The sequence below is a fragment of the Gobio gobio genome (genome assembly GCF_949357685.1).
Source record: "Gobio gobio genome assembly, chromosome: 10".
Taxonomy (NCBI): domain Eukaryota; kingdom Metazoa; phylum Chordata; class Actinopteri; order Cypriniformes; family Gobionidae; genus Gobio; species Gobio gobio.
In genome coordinates, this window is record NC_137116.1 from 55609724 (window position 1) to 55633046 (window position 23323).

The 23323-nt window shown below is 40.9% G+C and overlaps 1 protein-coding gene across 1 annotated transcript in view; it reads right to left on the reverse strand.

Annotated features, from left to right (window-relative positions):
* Positions 1–1954: 1954 nt before the first annotated feature.
* Positions 1955–23323, reverse strand: part of dpysl2a (dihydropyrimidinase like 2a) — a 59686-nt gene continuing 38317 nt past the window's right edge. Inside the window, exons 11-15 of the mRNA XM_079826912.1 lie at positions 22130–22271; positions 16067–16237; positions 12328–12507; positions 8858–9023; positions 1955–5620 (exon numbers count right to left, since the gene is read on the reverse strand). Of these exons, the coding sequence (XP_079683038.1) occupies positions 5529–5620; positions 8858–9023; positions 12328–12507; positions 16067–16237; positions 22130–22271 (751 nt within the window). The 3' untranslated portion in view covers positions 1955–5528. The remainder of the gene's footprint in view (positions 5621–8857; positions 9024–12327; positions 12508–16066; positions 16238–22129; positions 22272–23323) is intronic.

Consider the following 23323-nt stretch of genomic DNA (forward strand, 5'->3'; position numbering starts at 1 on the left):
TCCGTCCGTCTGTCCCTCCATCCATCCATCTATCTATCTATCTATCTATCTATCTATCTATCTATCTATCTATCTATCTATCTATCTATCTATCTATCTATCTATCTATCTATCTATCTATCTATCTATCTATCTATCTATCTATCTATCTATCTATCTATCTATCTATCTATCTATCTATCTATCTATCTATCTATCTATCTATTATACTAACTATATTTGGGATAGTTCACCCAAAAATGAAAATTCTGTCATCATGTACATCATTCTGTGTTGTGTGTTTTCCCCTACTATAGTCAATGGTTGCTCTATCGGCTTGGTTTCAAACATTCTTCAAAAATCTCTTCTTTTGTGTTCAGCAGAAGAAAGAAACTCATACAGTTTTGGAACAACTTGAGGGTGAGGAAAAGATGACAGGATTTTAATTTTTGGGTGAACTATCCCTTTAATATAAGCACTCTATATATATTAGCTTCACACATTTTAATCATAACTGCACTACTCCAAACATGATTTATTTCCTATTACTATCTGATATCATAAATGAGGAAGGTGAAGTACAAATACCCCATAATCTGAGGATGAAGTGCTGTATGTATGGGAATCATCAAACTGTGCGGGTTTTGTTCACAACTGCATTTTATTGTAACAATCAAAGACATGAAGAATGATGGATTCTGTACATCTCTTCCATGAGAAATGTTGGGCTTGTCATAACACACTCAGACATTAATCAAGAACTGGATCACTTGGTGAAAAGGCAGGCAAGACGGTTTATAAAAACAACGCAGAACTGCAACGCAAGAAAACCATTGATCAACCTTAAAGGGTTAGTTCACCCAAAAATGAAAATTCTATCATTAATGACTGACCCTCATGTGGTTGGACACCCGTCAGACCTCCGTTCATCTTCAGACACAAATGAAGATATTTTAGTGTAAATCTGATGCTCTGAAAGGCCTCCATTGGCTCAACTTTACACTCTCAAGACCCTTAAAAGACACTAAAGACTAAAGTTACAAAGTCCATCTCACTACAGTGGTTCTAAAATAACTTTATGAAGACGAGAATAGTTTTTGTGCGCAAAAAAACCCTAAATAACGACTTATGTAGTGATGACGATTTCAAAACACGGCATCATGAAGCTTTGAAGCGTTATGAATCAGTGAGTCGATTCATGATTCGGATCGCGTGTCAAACCGCCAAACTGCTGAAATTTGGCGATTCAAACCGCTGAATCGACTCACTGATTCATAACGCTCCGAACCGCTGATTCGACTCACTGATTCATAATGCTCCAAACTGCTGAATCGACTCACTGATTCATAACGCTCCAAACTGCTGATTCGACTCACTGATTCATAACGCTCCACACCGCTGAATCGACTCACTGATTCATAACGCTCCACACCGCTGAATCGACTCACTGATTCATAACGCTCCAAACTGCTGAATCGACTCACTGATTCATAACGCTCCAAACTGCTGAATCGACTCACAGATTCATAACGCTCCAAACCGCTGAATCGACTCACAGATTCATAACGCTCCAAACTGCTGAATCGACTCACTGATTCATAACGCTCCAAACTGCTGAATCGACTCACTGATTCATAACGCTCCAAACTGCTGAATTGACTCACAGATTCATAACGCTCCGAAGCTTCATGATGCCGTGTTTTGAAATCGTCATCACTATATAAGTCGTTATTTAGGGGTTTATTTGCGCACAAAAACTATTCTCGCCGATTCATAAAGTTATTGTAGAACCACTGTAGTGAGATGGACTTTGTAATGACGTCTTTAGTGTCTTTTAAGGGTCTTGAGAGTGTAAAGTTGAGCCAATGGAGGCCTTTCAGAGCATCAGATTTACATTAAAATATCTTCATTTGTGTCTGAAGATGAACGGAGGTCTGACGGGTGTCCAACCACATGAGGGTGAGGAATTAATGACAGAATTTTCATTTTTGGGTGAACTAACCCTTTAACACATGCCGGACGATCCGTTCGAGAGACGGAGTCACCGCAACCTTCAAAATGTCGGGAAAGGCGGTTCTGTTGCGGGACGGGAGGTGTAGCTGCCCCGCGGAGAGACTGGTTGAACCCGTGCTGAGATCCACCGCATGAACGAATCCCCCGGTGGAAGAGGCCAATGCTCCAGCACGGCACGCCTGTCCAATCGAATCAGCCTCCATGGCCATTGCTATGGTGACCGCCGTCATCCTCAACTCAAATGAAAGAGTGAAAAAGAGCAGCTCTCTCTCCATCTGCTGATCGCCCAGAGAGTCTTACACTATTTTCCATTTGTATTGTACTCCATCTGGTGAGACTCCCTTTGTGTAAACTGTGGGACAAAGTAGGAACGGACAGTTTGACATTTACGGCGAAAAACGAGTGAATTCAAACCACATCAAAACCCCACGGGACGGCACACCATGGCCAAGAACACCAGCGCTAGTCTTTTCTTATATCGTGAAATAACAAGAACAGAAAGAAACGTGAGGGGAGCATTTAAACACTGGAATCATAACATACACACAAAACAATCAAATCAATTTTATAAAAACGTTTAACAAATCAGGCTTTAGTGGAAAAGTTGACACTTTCACATAATGTGGTTTGCATCCTAAACAATAAATAACTCATCGACTCTTCCTACAAGGAAAAACAACCGATCAAAATGGCAACAGCACGTTTAATACTGAACGAGAGAGGCGGGAGTTTTGTGCCGTTCTTTTCCAGAATGCAAACTAATAAAAACATCAAAGTGTGGAGGCAAATGACGGATGTATAGCTCCTGTTCTTTAAATGTAGCTTCGATGGATAAGTTTCAGAAACACTTGGGGCACGTTCAAGCTCAAGCGCAACCACTGTTGCCAACAAATTTTCAGGGGAAGTTGCTAAAGGCAGATCGAGTTGTTGCTAAAAGTTGCTAAATGACGTTGTGACGTCATTGCGCTATGACGTCATTATGTAATCGCAAAGCAAAACTACGCCATTATGTAACATGTAGATATTATTTGAAATGCTAATTTAGATTTGTTTGTAAAATAATTTAAAGCAATGTGTTAGTCAATATGTACGGATCGAGCCCCACACACGACGTGCAAGAAAAAAAAAAGTAAATTGTGCGCAAAATTTACAAATTTGTTCCCTCGATTTGCTTAACCGTCCACACGATTTACTCATTTGTTCCCTCGATTTATAAATCGTGTGCACGAATTAGCCTACTAGTTTTTTTTCCTGCATGTCATATGCAGGGCTCCGTAAATATGCTACCTAAACGATCTTCCGGTTTTTACAGCGATTTCCACAGCGATCTTAAGGAATTATGAATGAACCGCTTGGCCTATTGAGCTAGCTTGTACGTGTATTGTTTGGATTAGAGTCACTTTCCAGAAGTTGCTAAAAGTTGCCAAATAAATTGAAAAAATTGCTAAATTTGTTGCTAGGTGCTTTTAGAAAAAAAAGTTGCTACGGTAGTCTGAAAAGTTGCTAAATCTAGCAACAAAATTGCTAAGTTGGCAACACTGAGCGCAATGTTTTGCTACGGTTTCCGGTTGAACGTCATGTTTGAGATGCGCTTTCTCTCGTTTGGTGGGTGCGTCAAAAATGTCAGCCCAATCAGCAGCACATGCATATAAACCACGCGGTGTTAAAGAGACGGCTCGCACAAAGTCGTTTACATGTTTTTACAACTCATTCATTTACATTATATAAAGCCTAAAAGTTCTGCATAATTCAGGGCGTGGCCACTTTGAGTGACAGGTGGATTGCCGTTTGTCTGCTGTCTGTTAGTCGTCACCTCAGCTCCGCCCACGTCCCGCCTCTTTGCCCATTCTCTGTTATCCGGGAGTGAAGCGCTGACAAGATGGCGACGGCCAGCTCGACCCGACTTTACACTTCAGAACTGCTCTTCAGATCCTATGAGTGACGCCACGGACACTAAGGCCATATTATTCCACAGTCTATGGTCGGTACGCAACAATTGGAAATATTAGAAGACACCCAGCAGGCACACAACGTCATAAGAAGTCAGCTGACGTTGATATTTAGTTGTTTTTAGGTTGTGTTGTAAAGTAACCAAAATACAACGTTGAGCCAACGTCTCAAGCCAACGTCGTAATGACGTCAGATACTGACATTTAGTCGTGAGAGTTAGTGACCAAAACCCAACGTCTCCTTAACATCATAATGGGAACGTCCACACAACGTCAAATTATAACATCATTAGACGTTGATATATGGTTGCATTTTGGTTGCGAGGTCAGGTGACCAAAATTCAATGTCAGCTCAACGTCTAATGCCAACGTTAACTTGACGTCCAAAACTGACGTTGATATTTAGTTGTTCTTAGGTTGTGTTGTAAAGTAACCAAAATCCAACGTTGAGCCAATGTCTCAAGCCAATGTCATAATGACGTCAGATACTGACATTTAGTCGTGAGGTGTAGTGACCAAAACCCAACGTCTCCTTAACGTCATAATGGGAACGTCCACACAACGTCAAATTATAATATCATTAGACGTTGTTGTTTTAGGTTGGGTTGTTAACTAACCAAAATACAACGTTGAGCCAACACCTCAAGCCAACATCATATTGACGTCAATTTCCAACGATGGACAGATGTTGATGTCAATATGACGTTGGGTTCTGATTTTCATTTTCAACCGCAATGCAACATCTGTCCGATCTGACGTCATTGGTGTCCAGTGCCTGCTGCGCATGTTTGTCTTTTCATCCTGAAATGCGAAGCAATTGTTGGATCACGATAATTAGACCCAGAGTTTCCACAAATCCCTTCGCTCTTTTATTCTGGACGGGAAGGGCAGTGACTATAACATCGAGCGTGTTTTGCAGTATTACACACGTTTTAATCAGGCTCTGAAAATTATTCAGAAAGAACACAAAGAATGGCCTTCTCAGCTGCCGTAGTTGCAACTCGTGCGTCATCAGAACAGGGTGTTCAATGCACCACCGATCCGGGTTAAAAAATGCTTTGCAACATTTTGTCTGGGCTGAACGCAGCCTTGCCAAAAAAAACCCCATAATGTTTCGCTCCTCAGAGCAGGCATCAAGGCTGAAATAAATCATTTATTTAGTATTTTAAAATAATTGCACGTAAAAAAATCCTGGCCAAATAAGATTACGATGCGATTATCTCCAGTGCATTCGTCACATGTGAAATGGAAGGTTGCATTGCATTATGGGATACAGTACACAGTGCAATATGCTCTGTTGCATACTGCACATTTTGCAAAACTTGCATACTACGAATAGTAGAATTAGTAGTACGCTATTCCGAACAGAGCAACTATTCCAGCACATAACCCAAGTCATCCGGAAACTTATTCATCGCACACTCAAAGAACAGGACGCTAGAAGGATGAACGTGTTGAGGAAGTGGAGGTGTGCTTGTTGGGACGCATGTCCAGATGGTTGGACTAGTCCCGGAGAAAAAGCCCAAGTTTCTTTAACCCCCCCCACATCCCACCCTATCCTTTTTTTCCTCTGTGGAGTAAACGATTTTATCCCAGGTTGGTAATGTTGGCCCTGCCACCGGGTGGCGCCACAATGCGCTGAGTGGTGCGACGAGGGATGTTATCGTCAACTTGAGCCCCTGTCGAAATAGTGCAGGAAAAACACAGGGGTTAGATGGCCATACATGTGTACTATTTTCTTTTTTTAAATGTGTGAGAAAACAAAGAGTCTGCAACAATAAAAACTAGTGTTGACAGTTTGATATTTTATATATACACCGATCAGGCATAACATTATATTGTGTTGGTCCCCTGACCCGTCGAGGCACGGACTCCTCTAGACCCCTGTGGCCGGTTCTCAACTGGTCCTCCATGACCCTGTGGCCGGTTCTCCACTGGTCCTTCATGACCCTGTGGCCGGTTCTCCACTGGTCCTTCATGACCCTGTGGCCGGTTCTCCACTGGTCCTTCATGACCCTGTGGCCGGTTCTCCACTGGTTCTCCATGACCCTGTGGCCGGTTCTCCACTGGTCCTCCATGACCCTGTGGCCGGTTCTCCACTGGTCCTCCATGACCCTGTGGCCGGTTCTCCACTGGTCCTCCATGACCCTGTGGCCAGTTCTCCACTGGTCCTTCATGACCCTGTGGCCGGTTCTCCACTGGTCCTCCATGACCCTGTGGCCGGTTCTCCACTGGTCCTCCATGACCCTGTGGCCGGTTCTCAACTGGTCCTCCATGACCCTGTGGCCGGTTCTCCACTGGTCCTTCATGACCCTGTGGCCGGTTCTCCACTGGTCCTTCATGACCCTGTGGCCGGTTCTCCACTGGTCCTTCATGACCCTGTGGCCGGTTCTCCACTGGTCCTTCATGACCCTGTGGCCGGTTCTCCACTGGTCCTCCATGACCCTGTGGCCGGTTCTCCACTGGTCCTCCATGACCCTGTGGCCGGTTCTCCACTGGTCCTCCCTGACCCTGTGGCCGGTTCTCCACTGGTCCTTCATGACCCTGTGGCCGGTTCTCCACTGGTTCTCCATGACCCTGTGGCCGGTTCTCCACTGGTCCTCCATGACCCTGTGGCCGGTTCTCCACTGGTCCTCCATGACCCTGTGGCCGGTTCTCCACTGGTCCTCCATGACCCTGTGGCCGGTTCTCCACTGGTCCTTCATGACCCTGTGGCCGGTTCTCCACTGGTCCTTCATGACCCTGTGGCCGGTTCTCCACTGGTCCTTCATGACCCTGTGGCCGGTTCTCCACTGGTCCTCCATGACCCTGTGGCCGGTTCTCCACTGGTCCTCCATGACCCTGTGGCCGGTTCTCCACTGGTCCTTCATGACCCTATGGCCGGTTCTCCACTGGTCCTTCATGACCCTGTGGCCGGTTCTCCACTGGTCCTCCATGACCCTGTGGCCGGTTCTCCACTGGTCCTCCATGACCCTGTGGCCGGTTCTCCACTGGTCCTCCCTGACCCTGTGGCCGGTTCTCCACTGGTCCTTCATGACCCTGTGGCCGGTTCTCAACTGGTCCTCCATGACCCTGTGGCCGGTTCTCCACTGGTCCTCCATGACCCTGTGGCCGGTTCTCCACTGGTCCTTCATGACCCTGTGGCCGGTTCTCCACTAGTCCTTCATGACCCTGTGGCCGGTTCTCCACTGGTTCTTCATGACCCTGTGGCCGGTTCTCCACTGGTCCTTCATGACCCTGTGGCCGGTTCTCCACTGGTCCTTCATGACCCTGTGGCCGGTTCTCCACTGGTCCTTCATGACCCTGTGGCCGGTTCTCCACTGGTCCTTCATGACCCTGTGGCCGGTTCTCCACTAGTCCTTCATGACCCTGTGGCCGGTTCTCCACTGGTTCTTCATGACCCTGTGGCCGGTTCTCCACTGGTCCTTCATGACCCTGTGGCCGGTTCTCAACTGGTCCTCCATGACCCTGTGGCCGGTTCTCCACTGGTCCTCCATGACCCTGTGGCCGGTTCTCCACTGGTCCTTCATGACCCTGTGGCCGGTTCTCCACTGGTCCTTCATGACCCTGTGGCCGGTTCTCCACTGGTCCTCCATGACCCTGTGGCCGGTTCTCCACTGGTCCTTCATGACCCTGTGGCCGGTTCTCCACTGGTTCTCCATGACCCTGTGGCCGGTTCTCCACTGGTCCTCCATGACCCTGTGGCCGGTTCTCCACTGGTCCTTCATGACCCTGTGGCCGGTTCTCCACTGGTCCTCCATGACCCTGTGGCCGGTTCTCCACTGGTCCTCCATGACCCTGTGGCCGGTTCTCCACTGGTCCTTCATGACCCTGTGGCCGGTTCTCCACTAGTCCTCCCTGACCCTGTGGCCGGTTCTCCACTGGTCCTTCATGACCCTGTGGCCGGTTCTCAACTGGTCCTCCATGACCCTGTGGCCGGTTCTCCACTGGTCCTCCATGACCCTGTGGCCGGTTCTCCACTGGTCCTTCATGACCCTGTGGACGGTTCTCCACTGGTCCTTCATGACCCTGTGGCCGGTTCTCCACTGGTCCTCCATGATCCTGTGGTCGGTTCTCCACTGGTCCTCCATGACCCTGTGGCCGGTTCTCCACTGGTCCTTCATGACCCTGTGGCCGGTTCTCCACTGGTCCTCCATGACCCTGTGGCCGGTTCTCCACTGGTCCTCCATGACCCTGTGGCCGGTTCTCCACTGGTCCTTCATGACCCTGTGGCCGGTTCTCCACTGGTCCTTCATGACCCTGTGGCCGGTTCTCCACTGGTCCTTCATGACCCTGTGGCCGGTTCTCCACTGGTCCTCCATGACCCTGTGGCCGGTTCTCCACTGGTCCTCCATGACCCTGTGGCCGGTTCTCCACTGGTTCTTCATGACCCTGTGGCCGGTTCTCCACTGGTCCTTCATGACCCTGTGGCCGGTTCTCCACTGGTCCTCCATGACCCTGTGGCCGGTTCTCCACTGGTCCTCCATGATCCTGTGGCCGGTTCTCCACTGGTCCTTCATGACCCTGTGGCCGGTTCTCCACTGTTCTTCCTCTGAGCACTTCTGATAGAGACTGACCACTGCAGACCGGGAACACCCCACAAGAGCTGCAGTTTTGGAGATGCTCTGACCCAGTCTTCTAGCCGTCACAATCTGGCCCTTGTCAAACTCGCTCAAATCCTTACGCTTGCCCATTTTTCCTGGTTCTAACACATCAACTCTGAGGACAAAATGTTCACTTGCTGCCTAATATATCCCACCCACTAACAGGAGATCATCAGTGTTATCATAATGTTATGCCTGATCAGTGTATTTATAGATAGACACACACTGCGTTTCTGAAAAGTCCCTTTGTTGTAAAGGATATGTTTGTTTAAAAAATGATAATTGTAGGACATTTAATTCTCATATTCTCACCAGACAGGCTGAATCCAGACTGGTGCAGGTTGCGAACAGGTTGAGGAGCAGTTTTGACTGGAGAAGTCTTACCAGAAGTGACAGGGGTCATGACCTTAGGTGTCACAGTGACCTCACACACGGGGCCGTCGTATAGACCTCGTGGGACCCCGCGCAGCTCAGCCAGCTGTGGAGAGAGACGCCTTAATTACTCCAGACATTCGGATTTAAAAACATCATTAATATCATGAATCTCTAATCATTTATGATGAACGAAACCACCTCACTCGTACGAATTTGTATGTTTTGTCTAAACCCCAGTGGTGGGAAGGTTTAGGGGCGGGGTTTGAGGTTGGTCATTCGATAGCGCTGTACATCATATATATAGAGATGTATATCTGTCATCCATATCGTGATGCGTATAGTATCGTGATGCGAATCGTGACTTCAGTATCGTGATGTGTATCGTATCGTGACTTCAGTATTGTGATGCGTATCGTGACTTCAGTATCGTGATGCGTATCGTGACTTCAGTATCGTGATTCGTATCGTGACTTCAGTATCGTGATGCGTATCGTATCGTGACTTCAGTATCGTGATGCGTATCGTATCGTGACTTCAGTATCGTGATGCGTATCGTATCGTGACTTCAGTATCGTGATGCATATCGTATCGTGACTTCAGTATCGTGGTGCGTATCGTGACTTCAGTATCGTGATGCGTATCGTGACTTCAGTATCGTGATGCGTATCGTATCGTGACTTCAGTATCGTGATGCGTATCGTATCGTGACTTCAGTATCGTGATGCGTATGGTATCGTGACTTCAGTATCGTGATGCGTATCGTACCGTGACTTCAGTATCGTGATGCGCATCGTGACGCGTATCGTATGGTGACTTCAGTATTGTGATGCGTATCGTATCGTGACTTCAGTATCGTGATGCGTATCGTATCGTGACTTCAGTGATGCGTATCGTATAGTGACTTCAGTATCGTGATGCATATCGTATCGTGACTTCAGTATCGTGATGCGTATCGTATCGTGACTTCAGTATCGTGATGCGTATCGTATCGTGACTTCAGTATCGTGGTGCGTATCGTGACTTCAGTATCGTGATGCGTATCGTGACTTCAGTATCGTGATGCGTATTGTATCGTGACTTCAGTATCGTGATTCGTATCGGGACTTCAGTATCGTGATGCGTATCGTATCATGACATCAGTATCGTGATGCGTATCGTATGGTGACTTCAGTATTGTGATGCGTATCGTATCGTGACTTCAGTATCGTGATGCGTATCGTATCGTGACTTCAGTGATGCGTATCGTATAGTGACTTCAGTATCGTGATGCATATCGTATCGTGACTTCAGTATCGTGATGCGTATCGTGACTTCAGTATCGTGATGCGTATCGCATCGTGACTTCAGTATCGTGGTGCGTATCGTGACTTCAGTATCGTGATGCGTATCGTGACTTCAGTATCGTGATGCGTATCGTATCGTGACTTCAGTATCGTGATTCGTATCGGGACTTCAGTATCGTGATGCGTATCGTATCATGAGATCAGTATCGTGATGCGTATCGTATGGTGACTTCAGTATCGTGATGCGTATCGTATCGTGACTTCAGTGATGCGTATCGTATAGTGACTTCAGTATCGTGATGCATATCGTATCGTGACTTCAGTATCGTGATGCGTATCGTATCGTGACTTCAGTATCGTGATGCGTATCGTATCGTGACTTCAGTATCGTGATGCATATCGTATCGTGACTTCAGTATCGTGATGCGTATCGTATCGTGACTTCAGTATCGTGGTGCGTATCGTGACTTCAGTATCGTGATGCGTTTCGTGACTTCAGTATCGTGATGCGTATCGCATCGTGACTTCAGTATCGTGGTGCGTATCGTGACTTCAGTATCGTGATGCGTATCGTGACTTCAGTATCGTGATGCGTATCGTATCGTGACTTCCGTATTGTGATTCGTATCGTGACTTCAGTATCGTGATGCATATCGTATCATGACTTCAGTATCGTGATGCGTATCGTATCGTGACTTCAGTATCGTGATTCGTATCGTGACTTCAGTATCGTGATGCGTATCGTATTGTGACTTCAGTATCGTGATGCGTATCGTATCGTGACTTCAGTATCGTGATGCGTATCGTACCGTGACTTAAGTATCGTGATGCGTATCATGACTTCAGTATCGTGATGCGTATCGTATCGTGACTTCAGTATCGTGATGCGTATCGTATCGTGACTTCAGTATCGTGATGCGTATCGTATCGTGACTTCAGTATCGTGATGTGTATCGTATCGTGACTTCATTATCGTGATGCGTATCATATCGTGACTTCAGTATCGTGATGCATTTCGTATCGTGACTTCAGTATCGTGATGCGTATCGTATCATGACTTCAGTATCCTGATGCGTATCGTATCGTGACTTCAGTATCGTGATGCGTATCGTGACTTCAGTATCGTGATGCGTATCGTATCTTCAGTATCGTGATGCATATCGTATCGTGACTTCAGTATCGTGATTCGTATCATGACTTCAGTATCGTGATGCGTATCGTATCGTGACTTCAGTATTGTGATGCGTATCGTATCGTGACTTCAGTATCGTGATGCGTATCGTATCGTGACTTCAGTATCGTGATGCGTATCATATCGTGACTTCAGTATCGTGATGCATTTCGTTTCGTGACTTCAGTATCGTGATGCGTATCGTATCATGACTTCAGTATCGTGATGCGTATCGTATCGTGACTTCAGTATCGTGATGCATATCGTATCGTGACTTCAGTATCGTGATGCATATCGTATCGTGACTTCAGTATCGTGATGCGTATCGTATCGTGACTTCAGTATCGTGATTTGTATCGTGACTTCAGTATCGTGATGCGTATCGTATCATGACTTCAGTATCGTGATGCGTATTGTATCGTGACTTCAGTATCGTGATTCGTATCGTGACTTCAGTATCGTGATGCGTATCGTATCGTGACTTCAGTATCGTGATGCGTATCGTACCATGACTTCAGTATCGTGATGCGTATCGTGACTTCAGTATCGTGATGCGTATCGTATCGTGACTTCAGTATCGTGATGCGTATCGTATCGTGACTTCAGTATCGTGATGCGTATCGTATCATGACATCAGTATCGTGATGCGTATCGTATGGTGACTTCAGTATCGTGATTCGTATCGTGACTTCAGTATCGTGATGCGTATCGTGACTTCAGTATCGTGATGCGTATCGTATCGTGACTCCAGTATCGTGATGCGTATCGTATCGTGACTCCAATATCGTGATGCGTATCGTATCGTGACATTGTTAGTGATACACAGCCCTAGTACATACACATCATATATAAAGAATATATACAATTTGTAACGTAAATAATGCAGCATCCGTTTTTCCTGTCATCCTAGCGTTATATATGTGTGAATTGCGTGAGATGGGGTTGGTGTGTACCCTGCTGCGGGCCTTTATCCTCTTGTAGACGTAGTCTGGGAAGGGTTTGCGGGCGATGTAGCGTCCAGAGCCCTCGGTGGTGTGCAGGTTCCCGTCCTCTAGGACTATCTTCCCCTGGCTGATCACCACCAGCGGAGCTCCACGCACCTCAACCCCCTCGAAGATGTTGTACTCCACCGCCTGAGAAAGACAGAACACGGGAAAGCTCTCAGATCTTCAACCGCTGTACCAGTAGCACATCCCTCATGTCTCTTCTGCTCCCAAAGGCTGCGTTTAGGCATCATGAGTTAAAGCTGCACTATGTAACATTTTTTCAGTAAAATATTCAAACACCTCTAGGCCAGTGTTATATATGTTGTTCAGTCGAGTACTTACAATATCCCAAATGTTTCCGACTATTTGTAAATGGTGAGATGCTCTTTTACCCGAGGAACCGGGACGTGTGAGGGCGTGGCCTGTCGATGACATCATATCCGCGTACGTTTGCGGTTTTATTCTGCAGAAGTGCTTTCCTCTCACTGCAGTGTGAACAGAATTTTCTTTTTTTTTCAAATTTGTTTTGAATAGACAACCTCTAGCGGACGGAAAAGTTACATGGTGCACCTTTAAATCACACTCAATATGATCCAAATACTGTTGAAATTACAATGTTCTCATTTCAAATATTTCCAATTTTTTTGAGCAAAACTATTTAAATGTATAAAACAATTATAAATGTAAAAACTACTGTTGATTCATATTATATTGACCACTACTACAAATATTTTCAGTCACATTTAGTAATTTGTTAAAAAAAGTCATGTTTTTTTTAAAGAAGTCTCTCCTGCTCAACAAAGCTGCATTATTTGATAAATGTAATATTGTGAAATATTATTACAACTTAAAATAACTGTTCTCTATGTGAATATATAGTAAAATGTAATGTATTCCTGTGATCAAAGCTGAATTTATCATCATTACTCCAGTCTTCAGTGTCACATGATCCTTCACTAATCATTCTCATATGAGGATTTAATGCTCAACACACAGTTATGATTATTATCAGAGTTGAAAACAGCGTTTGTGGAAACCGTGAACCATTTTGTTCAAGATTTATTTGAAAGAGAAATCATCTTCAGAAGTAACTTCTGATCAATTTAACCTCTTAACTGTCACATCCTGCTGGCGGGACACCTGGCACTCTTTTTTTTGATTGCCTTTTTTTCGTATCATATATTTTAGTTATTATAATAAATTAGGTATCACTCGAAAGCTTACAAACTCAAAATTCATCCTGTGAACACGGTTTTGAAATCAGACATTGTGTTACCATGGAAACAGTACTCTAAATTCTTCTAGCGGGCTCCTCCCCCTAGTGGGCGGTGTCATGTTTCATATTACAACATTTATTTTAACTACTTTATAATCAAAATCTTTTCTAATCTTGACAAAACACATATCGTCGGAAAGTCTCAAGGTTCCATATTTGGGGACTGTTTTGTGATGGAAGTGATATTTTGACAGAAATGTACAGGAAAATGCATCAAAAAAAACAATCAATGGAATGTGAATGACACCCGGTGGCTGTTTCTGGTACAGCGCCTAAACAACATCTCATGGGGACTTCAATTTTTGTGATATCAACTTCAAATTTGGAACACAACTTGTTTAGACATTTGGCTTTGATTTTATAGTAATGTTAGATTAAAACATTTTTGTAAAATATATATTTTATATAAAATAAAAAATATTTAGTACAGTAATTTTTATTTACAGTAAATTTAAACTTCCATAACTTTATTTTGAATTGCTTTCACTTCAGCAATAATCTGCAGAGTGTCTGCTTTAAAACAAGACCAAACTTATGTCTATATTCCAAAGTAGTCTTGAATTACAGACCTTTAAATTTGGAAAGTGCATTTTCATGTGTATTCTCAAAAAGGGGGGAGACAGTTAAGAGGTTAATGGATCCTTGATGAATAAAAGCTTTAATTTCTTCACTGACAGTAAATAGTTCAGATGTCACCAGCGCTCAGTGTGACCTCATGATAGTTCAGTCGTTCCACATTTGTCCACATCAGCATCTCATTCGAGTCAAATTAAATCAGCGCAGACCGCAGGATCGCTGACAAACAGGAGCGGACGGAGCGAGAGAATCAGCAAAACATTAAAACAGCTCAGAGCAGAGGATCATGGGAGTCAGAGCTGGTCCAGAACTAATGGTGTCGGTTCATTTAAAGGAACACGCCACTATTTTTCGACTCATTCTCCGACTCCCCTAGAGTTTAACAGTTGAGTTTGAGCGTTTTCATTCAGCTGATCTCCGGGTCTGGCGCTAGCACTGTTAGCATAGCTTAGCATAGATCATTGAATCTGATGAGACCGTTAGCATCTCGCTCAAAAATGACCAAAGAGTTTCCATATTTCTCCTGTTTAAAACTCGACTCTTCTGTAGTTCATCATGTGCTAAGACCGACGGAAAATGAGAAGTTGTGATGTTCTAGGCCGATATGGCAGGAACTATATTCTCATTCCTGCGTAATGATCAAGAGCTGTGAGCTCTCATTGGTCGGTCACCGCTCGTCAATGTCAAAATATTTGAGAAAACCAATCAAATCAGAGTAGGCGGGCTTTATGTTCACAGAAGCTGCTGAGGCTGAGGGCGAATCTTAGCAGCGACTCGACTCAAGTGAGAGATATGAAGCGAAACTAAACGTTTCATATTTGAGCTGCTTCTGTAAGTCAGAAATGTTAAACAAATGACAAAAATATTCAGGCAAATTAATAACCTTTTGTCTAATTTCGCCATTTTGATTTGAAATAGTCCTATGTAATGTCATTTATAATATAATTAAAGGGTTAGTTCACCCAAAAATGAAAATTCTGTCATTAATTACTTCAGACACAAATGAAGATATTTTAGTGTAAATCTGATGCTCTGAAAGGCCTCCATTGGCTCAACTTTACACTCTCAAGACCCTTAAAAGACACTAAAGACTAAAGTTACAAAGTCCATCTCACTACAGTGGTTCTACAATAACTTTATGAATCGGCGAGAATAGTTTTTGTGCGCAAAAAACCCCCCTAAATAACGACTTATATAGTGATGACGATTTCAAAACACGGCCTCATGAAGCTTCGAAGCGTTATGAATCAGTGAGTCGATTCATGATTCGGATCGCGTGTCAAACCATCAAACTGCTGAATCGACTCACTGATTCATAACGCTTCGAAGCTTCATGAGGCCGTGTTTTGAAATCGTCATCACTATATAAGTCGTTATTTAGGGGGTTTTTTTGCGCACAAAAACTATTGTCGCCGATTCATAAAGTTATTGTAGAGCCGCTGTAGTGAGATGGACTTTGTAACTTTAGTCTTTAGTGTCTTTTAAGGGTCTTGAGAGTGTAAAGTTGAGCCAATGGAGGCCTTTCAGAGCATCAGATTTACACTAAAATATCTTCATTTGTGTCTGAAGATGAACGGAGGTCTGACGGGTGTCCAACCACATGAGGCTCAGTCATTAATGACAGAATTTTCCTTTTTGGGTGAACTAAACCTTTAACAAACAAGAAATATTAACAACGCTGTTTTCTTCAGATTACGCCTAAGATTAATAGTAATGAATGTGTGCATATTGTATTATTAGTAATAATAATAATTAATCAACTGTTTAACTCTAGTTGAAAAATAGTGGCGTGTTCCTTTAAAGAGCCCTCAGACAGACTGTAAAGCTTCCCACTCAGTCCAAATCTCTTCTCACCAGGTGGTGATTCTTAGCCGAGATGATTTTGGTGGCCTCGGGGTCCCAGAGCACCAGATCAGCATCAGAGCCCACGGCGATCCGGCCCTTCCGGGGGTACAGGTTAAAGATCTTGGCAGCGTTGGTGCTCGTCACAGACACAAACTGGTTTTCATCCATCTTACCTGTCACCTGTGAAGCAGAGCATTCATCTTCAGGACAAGGTCAGAAACTCTTTACAGTAATGAGAGTCACATCGATTTTTTACCCAAGCATAGGTCTAGTGTGCACGCCATGAAGCAGAATATTACTTCACTCATTCATGCTCTTATACTCCATATAAAAGCCAGAAACTAAGCTTTTTTTAAAAATTTTTATGCTTTTTAATTGGTTAATGCTGCCACCTGGTGATCAACAGTAAAAATTACACATTTTACCTCTTCACAACAGGGAAAACCAACAATAATTTATGAACTTGGCATTTAAAGAGTAAAAATCCTAAACATTTAGTAGTTTTGAGTTTTGAAGTTGATTAATAGATTTATGTAAAAAAACTTTGAAACAAATATTTATCTGATTCTTTTTTACAGCCGTTTAATTTAGTGGATGTTTTCATCCCGAACATAACAAAGGCTAGGGAATTTGCCCACAGTGTATCATTGAGTTTTTGAGCATTTTCCCAAAATATGTGTCAAAATAAGATTCATCACCAAAAATCATTCCATTTGCTGAAACACAGAGAAAGTTGTGGCCAAATTAAGACTCAACAGCACCTCATAGTGGACGAAAACACCCCCAACATCACATAAGGGTTCATGTTTATAATAATATTTATTTATATAAATAAAAATAATTATAATAATCAAAATAATGGCTCATCCAATCAGATTTTAGAGAAGAAATTGATTGATAAATAACATACATAGTACAATTCTTTAAAAAAAGTAATAATAATTTATTATTTATAAAAATATTCAATATAATAAATAAAAAAAATGCAACATGGCTCATCTAATCAGATTTTACAGATGAAACTATTGATAAATAGTGTAAACACCCTGCTACCTTATAATAATAATGAGTAATATTACAATCAAAACAATGCAACATGGCTCATATAATCAGATGAAACTATTGATTAATAAATACCTATTTTGGCTGGAGTAAAATAATAAAGATAAACCCATTAAAAGTAATACATTCAGTAAAATAATTTAATAAGATTTTCTCATCATGTCTCTCATATGAAACTATGATGTCATGACACAGAATGTTTCTTCAATAAAGTACCATAATAATAATAATCATCATCAGGGCTTGACATTAGATATATTTTAACACCATTTTTAGGAAATATTCAATGACGAAATATATGATTATTTTCGACTGAAAGTCACAAAATGCCAAACGATGCTGGTGCACTTTGATATGACTAATCTATAATCTTTACATTATTTTTTCATGTTTAGAGCATATGAAACACATGGGAAAAAACATTTTTGAAAAATGATATTTTATTCATATGTTATATGTCCTCTGTTTGTTTAAAAAATAAAATGACACGAGATGACATGTATAGGCAAAAACAATGGGATTTATTTTTAATTCTCCAATCAATTTTTAGGTTTCAGGATTTTTTTAACCAAACTTTGTTATGAAAGATAAAACGGAAAGCATTGAATGCATACAGAAAATATATCTAATGTCATTTAACTTTTATTTAGAATTTTTAGATATATGTATACTAGAAACAAGACAAAAATGTTTATGACAAAAATAGTCTGCAATTTGGCCTTTGTTGCTAATTTAATACATGTCTACATTACAAATTAACTAAAATTAGATATTAACCTACATTTCTGACACATTACCATGGTTACAGGTAGTGTTACCACAGTTACAGCTAGTGTTACCATGGTTACAGGTAGTGTTACCACAGTTACAGCTAGTGTTACCATGGTTATAGGTAGTGTTACCACAGTTACAGCTAGTGTTACCATGGTTATAGGTAGTGTTACCACAGTTACAGCTAGTGTTACCATGGTTACAGGTAGTGTTACCACTAGGCATGTGCCGGTATCAAATTTTCATGTTGCGATTAATTGCTGAAGCTTTTATCACGGTATACGGTATTATCACGATATTTAAAAAAAAGTTGCAAAAAAGTGTTGTCATACTATAACAGGTTTAAAAACTTTCTTATAACAAAAGAACCAAACATTTAAATACAATAAAGCAATACACAAAAATGTATAAAGTAAACAAATATTTGAAACAGATTAAAGTGCTAAAGAATTATAAAGAACAATAGGTAACACTTTACAATAATGTCTCGCCAGTTAATGCATTAACATTAACAAAGAGTGAATAGCTACATTTTTACAGAAGTTATTCTTCTTTGATAATGTTAGTTAAAAAAAGCAACTGTTAGTGTAAGCTCAGGTCCATTAAATAATACAGTTACAACTTTTGATTTTAATAATGTGTTAGTAAATGCTGAAATGTACATTTAACTAAGATTAATACATGCTTTAGAAGTATTTTTCATTGTCAGTTTGTTAATGAATGAACTAATGTTAAATAATGGAGCCATATTGTAAAGTGTGTGATTGAACAACAATCAGAACATATTCAAACAATATCTAGGGCATGTAATTTAAAACTTAAAAAAAAAAATTAAGTTTGAAAATTACTTTAAGACTTTAAGTATTAGGTTATGTGATGACGAGCACCGGATTGTGGTTACTGGGGAAACGGCTGTATTTCTGCTGTTCCGTCAGCGCCATCTGCTGTCTGAAAGTGAATGTGCACTTCAGTGCGTCTTCACGCCTTCCGCCATGTGCTCGGCTCATGAACGTCTGTTTACATCAGTGCGCGTTCCTCTTTGACGCGTTGTTCATTTTAAACGGTTGATGGGTAAAGTATTCTTAAAATACATTCTAAAAATCTGAATAATTCGTAATAAATAATTATTCACGGTATTTTGAAGTGCCCACGATAACAATATTGTGCATGTTCATTATTGCGGTATATCGTATTACCGTTTACCGGCACATGTCTAGTTACCACAGTAAACCCATGTTGGTGAACTGTTGTTTGAAAAGTATTTTGAATGGGCTCAGCTGATTTGCATGTTAGTGTTGTTGATTAAGTCAGTGCAGTTTAACTGGATTTAAATTAAATCAAATCACAGAGATTCACAGCTCGTACCGGAGAACTTGAACACTTCTCATTGGCTGTTTAGTGGTCATGTGATCGAGACGCTCAGCAGGTAAACACATTTGTTCAGAGTCCGAGTTTGTGAGTTGCGCAGAGCACAAGCAGCGCTGTTTCGTTTCACTTCTGCCGCTGTTTCCCTGGCCTAAAGTCTAGTACTGCCACCTTGCGGTAACATCGTGAAACTGCACGATTTGTAAATTATCCGTGGCGGGGCACATATTGTATATTTTAATAGACACACAGCGGGCCGTTTGAAATTCATCCCCGGGCCGCATTTGGCCCACGGGCCGGACTTTGGACGCCTGGCTCTTTTTTTGATCGCCTTTTTTCGTATCATATTTTTAAGTTATTAGGTATCATTTGAAAGCTTACAAACTCAAAATTCATCCTGTGAAAACCGTTTTGAAATCGGACATTGTGTTACCATGGAAACGGTACTCTAAATGATTCTAGCGGGCTCCTCCCCCTAGTGGGCGTCGTCATGTTTCATATTACAACATTTATTTTAACTACTTTATAATCAAAAGCTTTTCCAATCTTGACAAAACGCATATCGTCGGAAAGGTCTAAGTCTCAAGGGTCCATATTTGGTGACTGTTTTGTGATGGAAGTGATATTTGGACAGAAATTTACAGGAAAATGCATAAAAAAAAACAATCAATGGAATTTGAATGACACCCGGTGGCTGTTTCTGGTACAGCGCCGAAACAACATCTCATGGGGACTTCAATTTTTGTGATATCAACTTCAAATTTGGAACACAACATGGCTTTGATTTTATAGTAATTTTAGGGTAAATTTTTTTTTTGTAAAATTTATATTTTATATGAAATAAAAAATATTTAGTACAGTATTTTTTATTTACAGTAAATTTAAACTTTTTCATACTTTCATATTTTGATTTGCTTTCACGTCAGCAATAATCGTTAAAACGAGATCAAACTTTGGTCTACATTCCAAAGCATTTATAATTGCCAACATTTTCATAATAATATCTAATACTTCATAGGAAAATTTATATGTAATTTCTTTCCCTATTCACTTGTTGTGTCTCCAGAATGCCTGATAATCATGATTTAACTCCTGGCGTCTCTACAGTGGACATTTATGAAATCAATGCCCGGTTCTGTAACAGAAAGTCATATTTTAATTAGAAACCCCATTATTAATCCGATTTAAATTATAATTACAAAATATGATCATATTTCCTTAAGAGTGCTAAACATTAATGTAAGTCATTTTACATTTTTTTGAAACCTCCAAACATTTGTTATCTGTGTAAAGCCCCGAATGTGCTCTTTACAGGACATGATGTCAGAGAAATTCACTAAAATATAATGTCCACTACAGTGGACAAAAGTCTATTCCTGTGTCCCAGGAGGATATAATAATAACGAGGCAATGATAATTGGTTCAAATAAAGTATCAAAAGCAAATAATCATATGGTTGTATTGAACACCATTGTTTATATATACAGTAAATAAACAACATTTAACAACATGTAATCTTTAATATTTGGTCACCTCTTTATGACAGAAATGTTATAGCGATTGTAATTTTATTACAAGGAACATGCAATTCAGAGTGAGGGATTAAACTTCTATTTGCATATTTAGAAACATATTGACGTATGGTTTATAAATGATTTATGTCACAAATCTGGTAAAAATGTCAATCCCTGATAATAATATTAATAACAATCTAAACAATGCTCGTCTAATCAGATGAAACTCTTGATTATATGCACATATGAACAGTGTTGGGGGTAACGCATTACAAGTAACTAATATTACTTTTTCCAAGTAACTAGTAAAGTAACGCATTACTTTTCAAATTTACAACAAAATATCTGAGTTACTTTTTGACATTAGTTTGACTGACAGCTCTCCTGCCCTCATGTTGAGAGTTAGTGCAGAGGCGTGTGTGTGTGTGTGTGTGTGTGTGTGAACATGAGGGTTATTGTAGTTCTAGACTAAATGTGAGCATTTATTTATCTCACTTTTTGATTCTGTCCTCCTCAAAATGAATAAAATCAGTCAAATGCAAAATCAGAGAACTATGCAACCCTCCAATAATTAAATGTTAAATAAAACAACTATTTTTATGCATAATCTACCTTTATATTTAATTGACCAATGTCTTGCTGCTGACCTTTGATGATGAAAATTACTAGATTTTTTGTTTTTATTGGTAAAACTTTTTTCTCCTGCGTCCTATTCTCCATTATCCAGAGCTGCGCCCTCTAGTGTTCATGAGGGAATCTGCATCTTTACCTCAGCCTGGGGATTATTATTTACATTTTGGTATGAAGAGGTCTTTACAAAAATATAGCTTTTTGTTATAAACAAAAAAGAAACAAGCCCAGCCCAGGTGAGAAAAAGTAACGTAAAAGTAACGTAACTAGGGCTTAATCGCGATTAATCGCATCCAAAATAAAAGTTTGTGTTTACATAATATATGTGTGTGTACTCTGTTAATTATTATTTATATATAAATACACACACAAGCATGTATATGTTTAAGAAAAAAATATTATTTTTTATATATAAAACATTTATATTTATATATATCATAGATTATATAAATGTATATACAGTATATACATGCAAATATTTCTTAAATATATAAATAATCATTAACAGAGCACACACACATATATTATGTAAACACAAACTTTTATTTTGGATGCGATTAATCGCGATTAATCTTTTGACAGCCCTAAACGTAACGCATTACTTTACTTAAAAAGTAACTAAGTAACTCAATTAGTTACTTTTTAAGGGAGTAACGCAACATTGTAATGCATTACTTTTCGAAGTAACTTTCCCCAACACTGCATCTGAAGCAGATAAAGCATCTCTCACCACACACTTGTCCCAGATGATGGACATTCTCTCCTCAGTGCCGTTGGTTCCCTCAGGGATGAGGGTGAAGTTATCCTTGCCAACGGCCCTTTGGGAGGTGTTGAAGGTGCAGTGGGCACTACCAGTCACCTGCAGATCACCACTGCACACCAAACACACCAAAACACGGACACAGCTCAGGTTTTGTACTATGGCGCCCTCTAGTGATCGACATATACATGTTCTTCCCTTAGCAAGCAGGACAACGAATGGGTGATCATCATGAATGCAGGGTTGCCAACTTTTTAAAAATTATGCCAAAAATGTTGAAAAAAATATTTATCTGATACATTTTTACAGCCGTTTAATTTAGTGGATGTTTTCATCCCGAACATAACAAAGGCTAGGGAATTTGCCCACAGTGTATCATTGAGTTTTTGAGCATGTGTCAAAATAAGATTCATCACCAAAAATCATTCCATTTGCTGAAACACAGAGAAAGTTGTGGCCAAATTAAGACTCAACAGCACCTCATAGTGGACGAAAACACCCCCAACATCACATAAGGGTTCATGTTTATAATAATATTTATTTATACAAATAAAAATAATTATAATAATCAAAATTATGGCTCATCCAATCAGATTTTAGAGAAGAAATTGATTGATAAATAACGTAAATATTACAATTCTTTAAAAAAGTAATAATAATTTATTATTTATAAAAATATTCAATATAATCATTTTAAAAAATGCACATGGCTCATCTAATCATATTTTACAGATGAAACTATTGATAAATAGTGTAAATACCCTGCTACCTTATAATAATATAATCAAAACAATGCAACATGGCTCATATAATCAGATGAAACTATATGGCGATATCGATTTCGATCTTAATTCAGTATCAATTCATATGCATACAGCCAACTGTACATATAAGGAAAAATAAGTTTGCCTTAGCACTATTTTAAACGTTTTTGGGTTAAATTATATGTGCTCGCATTCATTAATATTCACTTGTGTGTGCTTATATAAGTATCATTAACAGGGGCGTAGCACAAAATCCCGGGCCCTATGCATAGGCAGTCCTGATGGGCCCTCATGTTCCATGTTAAAATATATTACTGACTTTTCAAGGGCCCTTCTCTGCCCTTGGGGCCCTTGTCATCAGTACTGGTTTTACCCCCATGTCGACGCCCTGATCATTAAA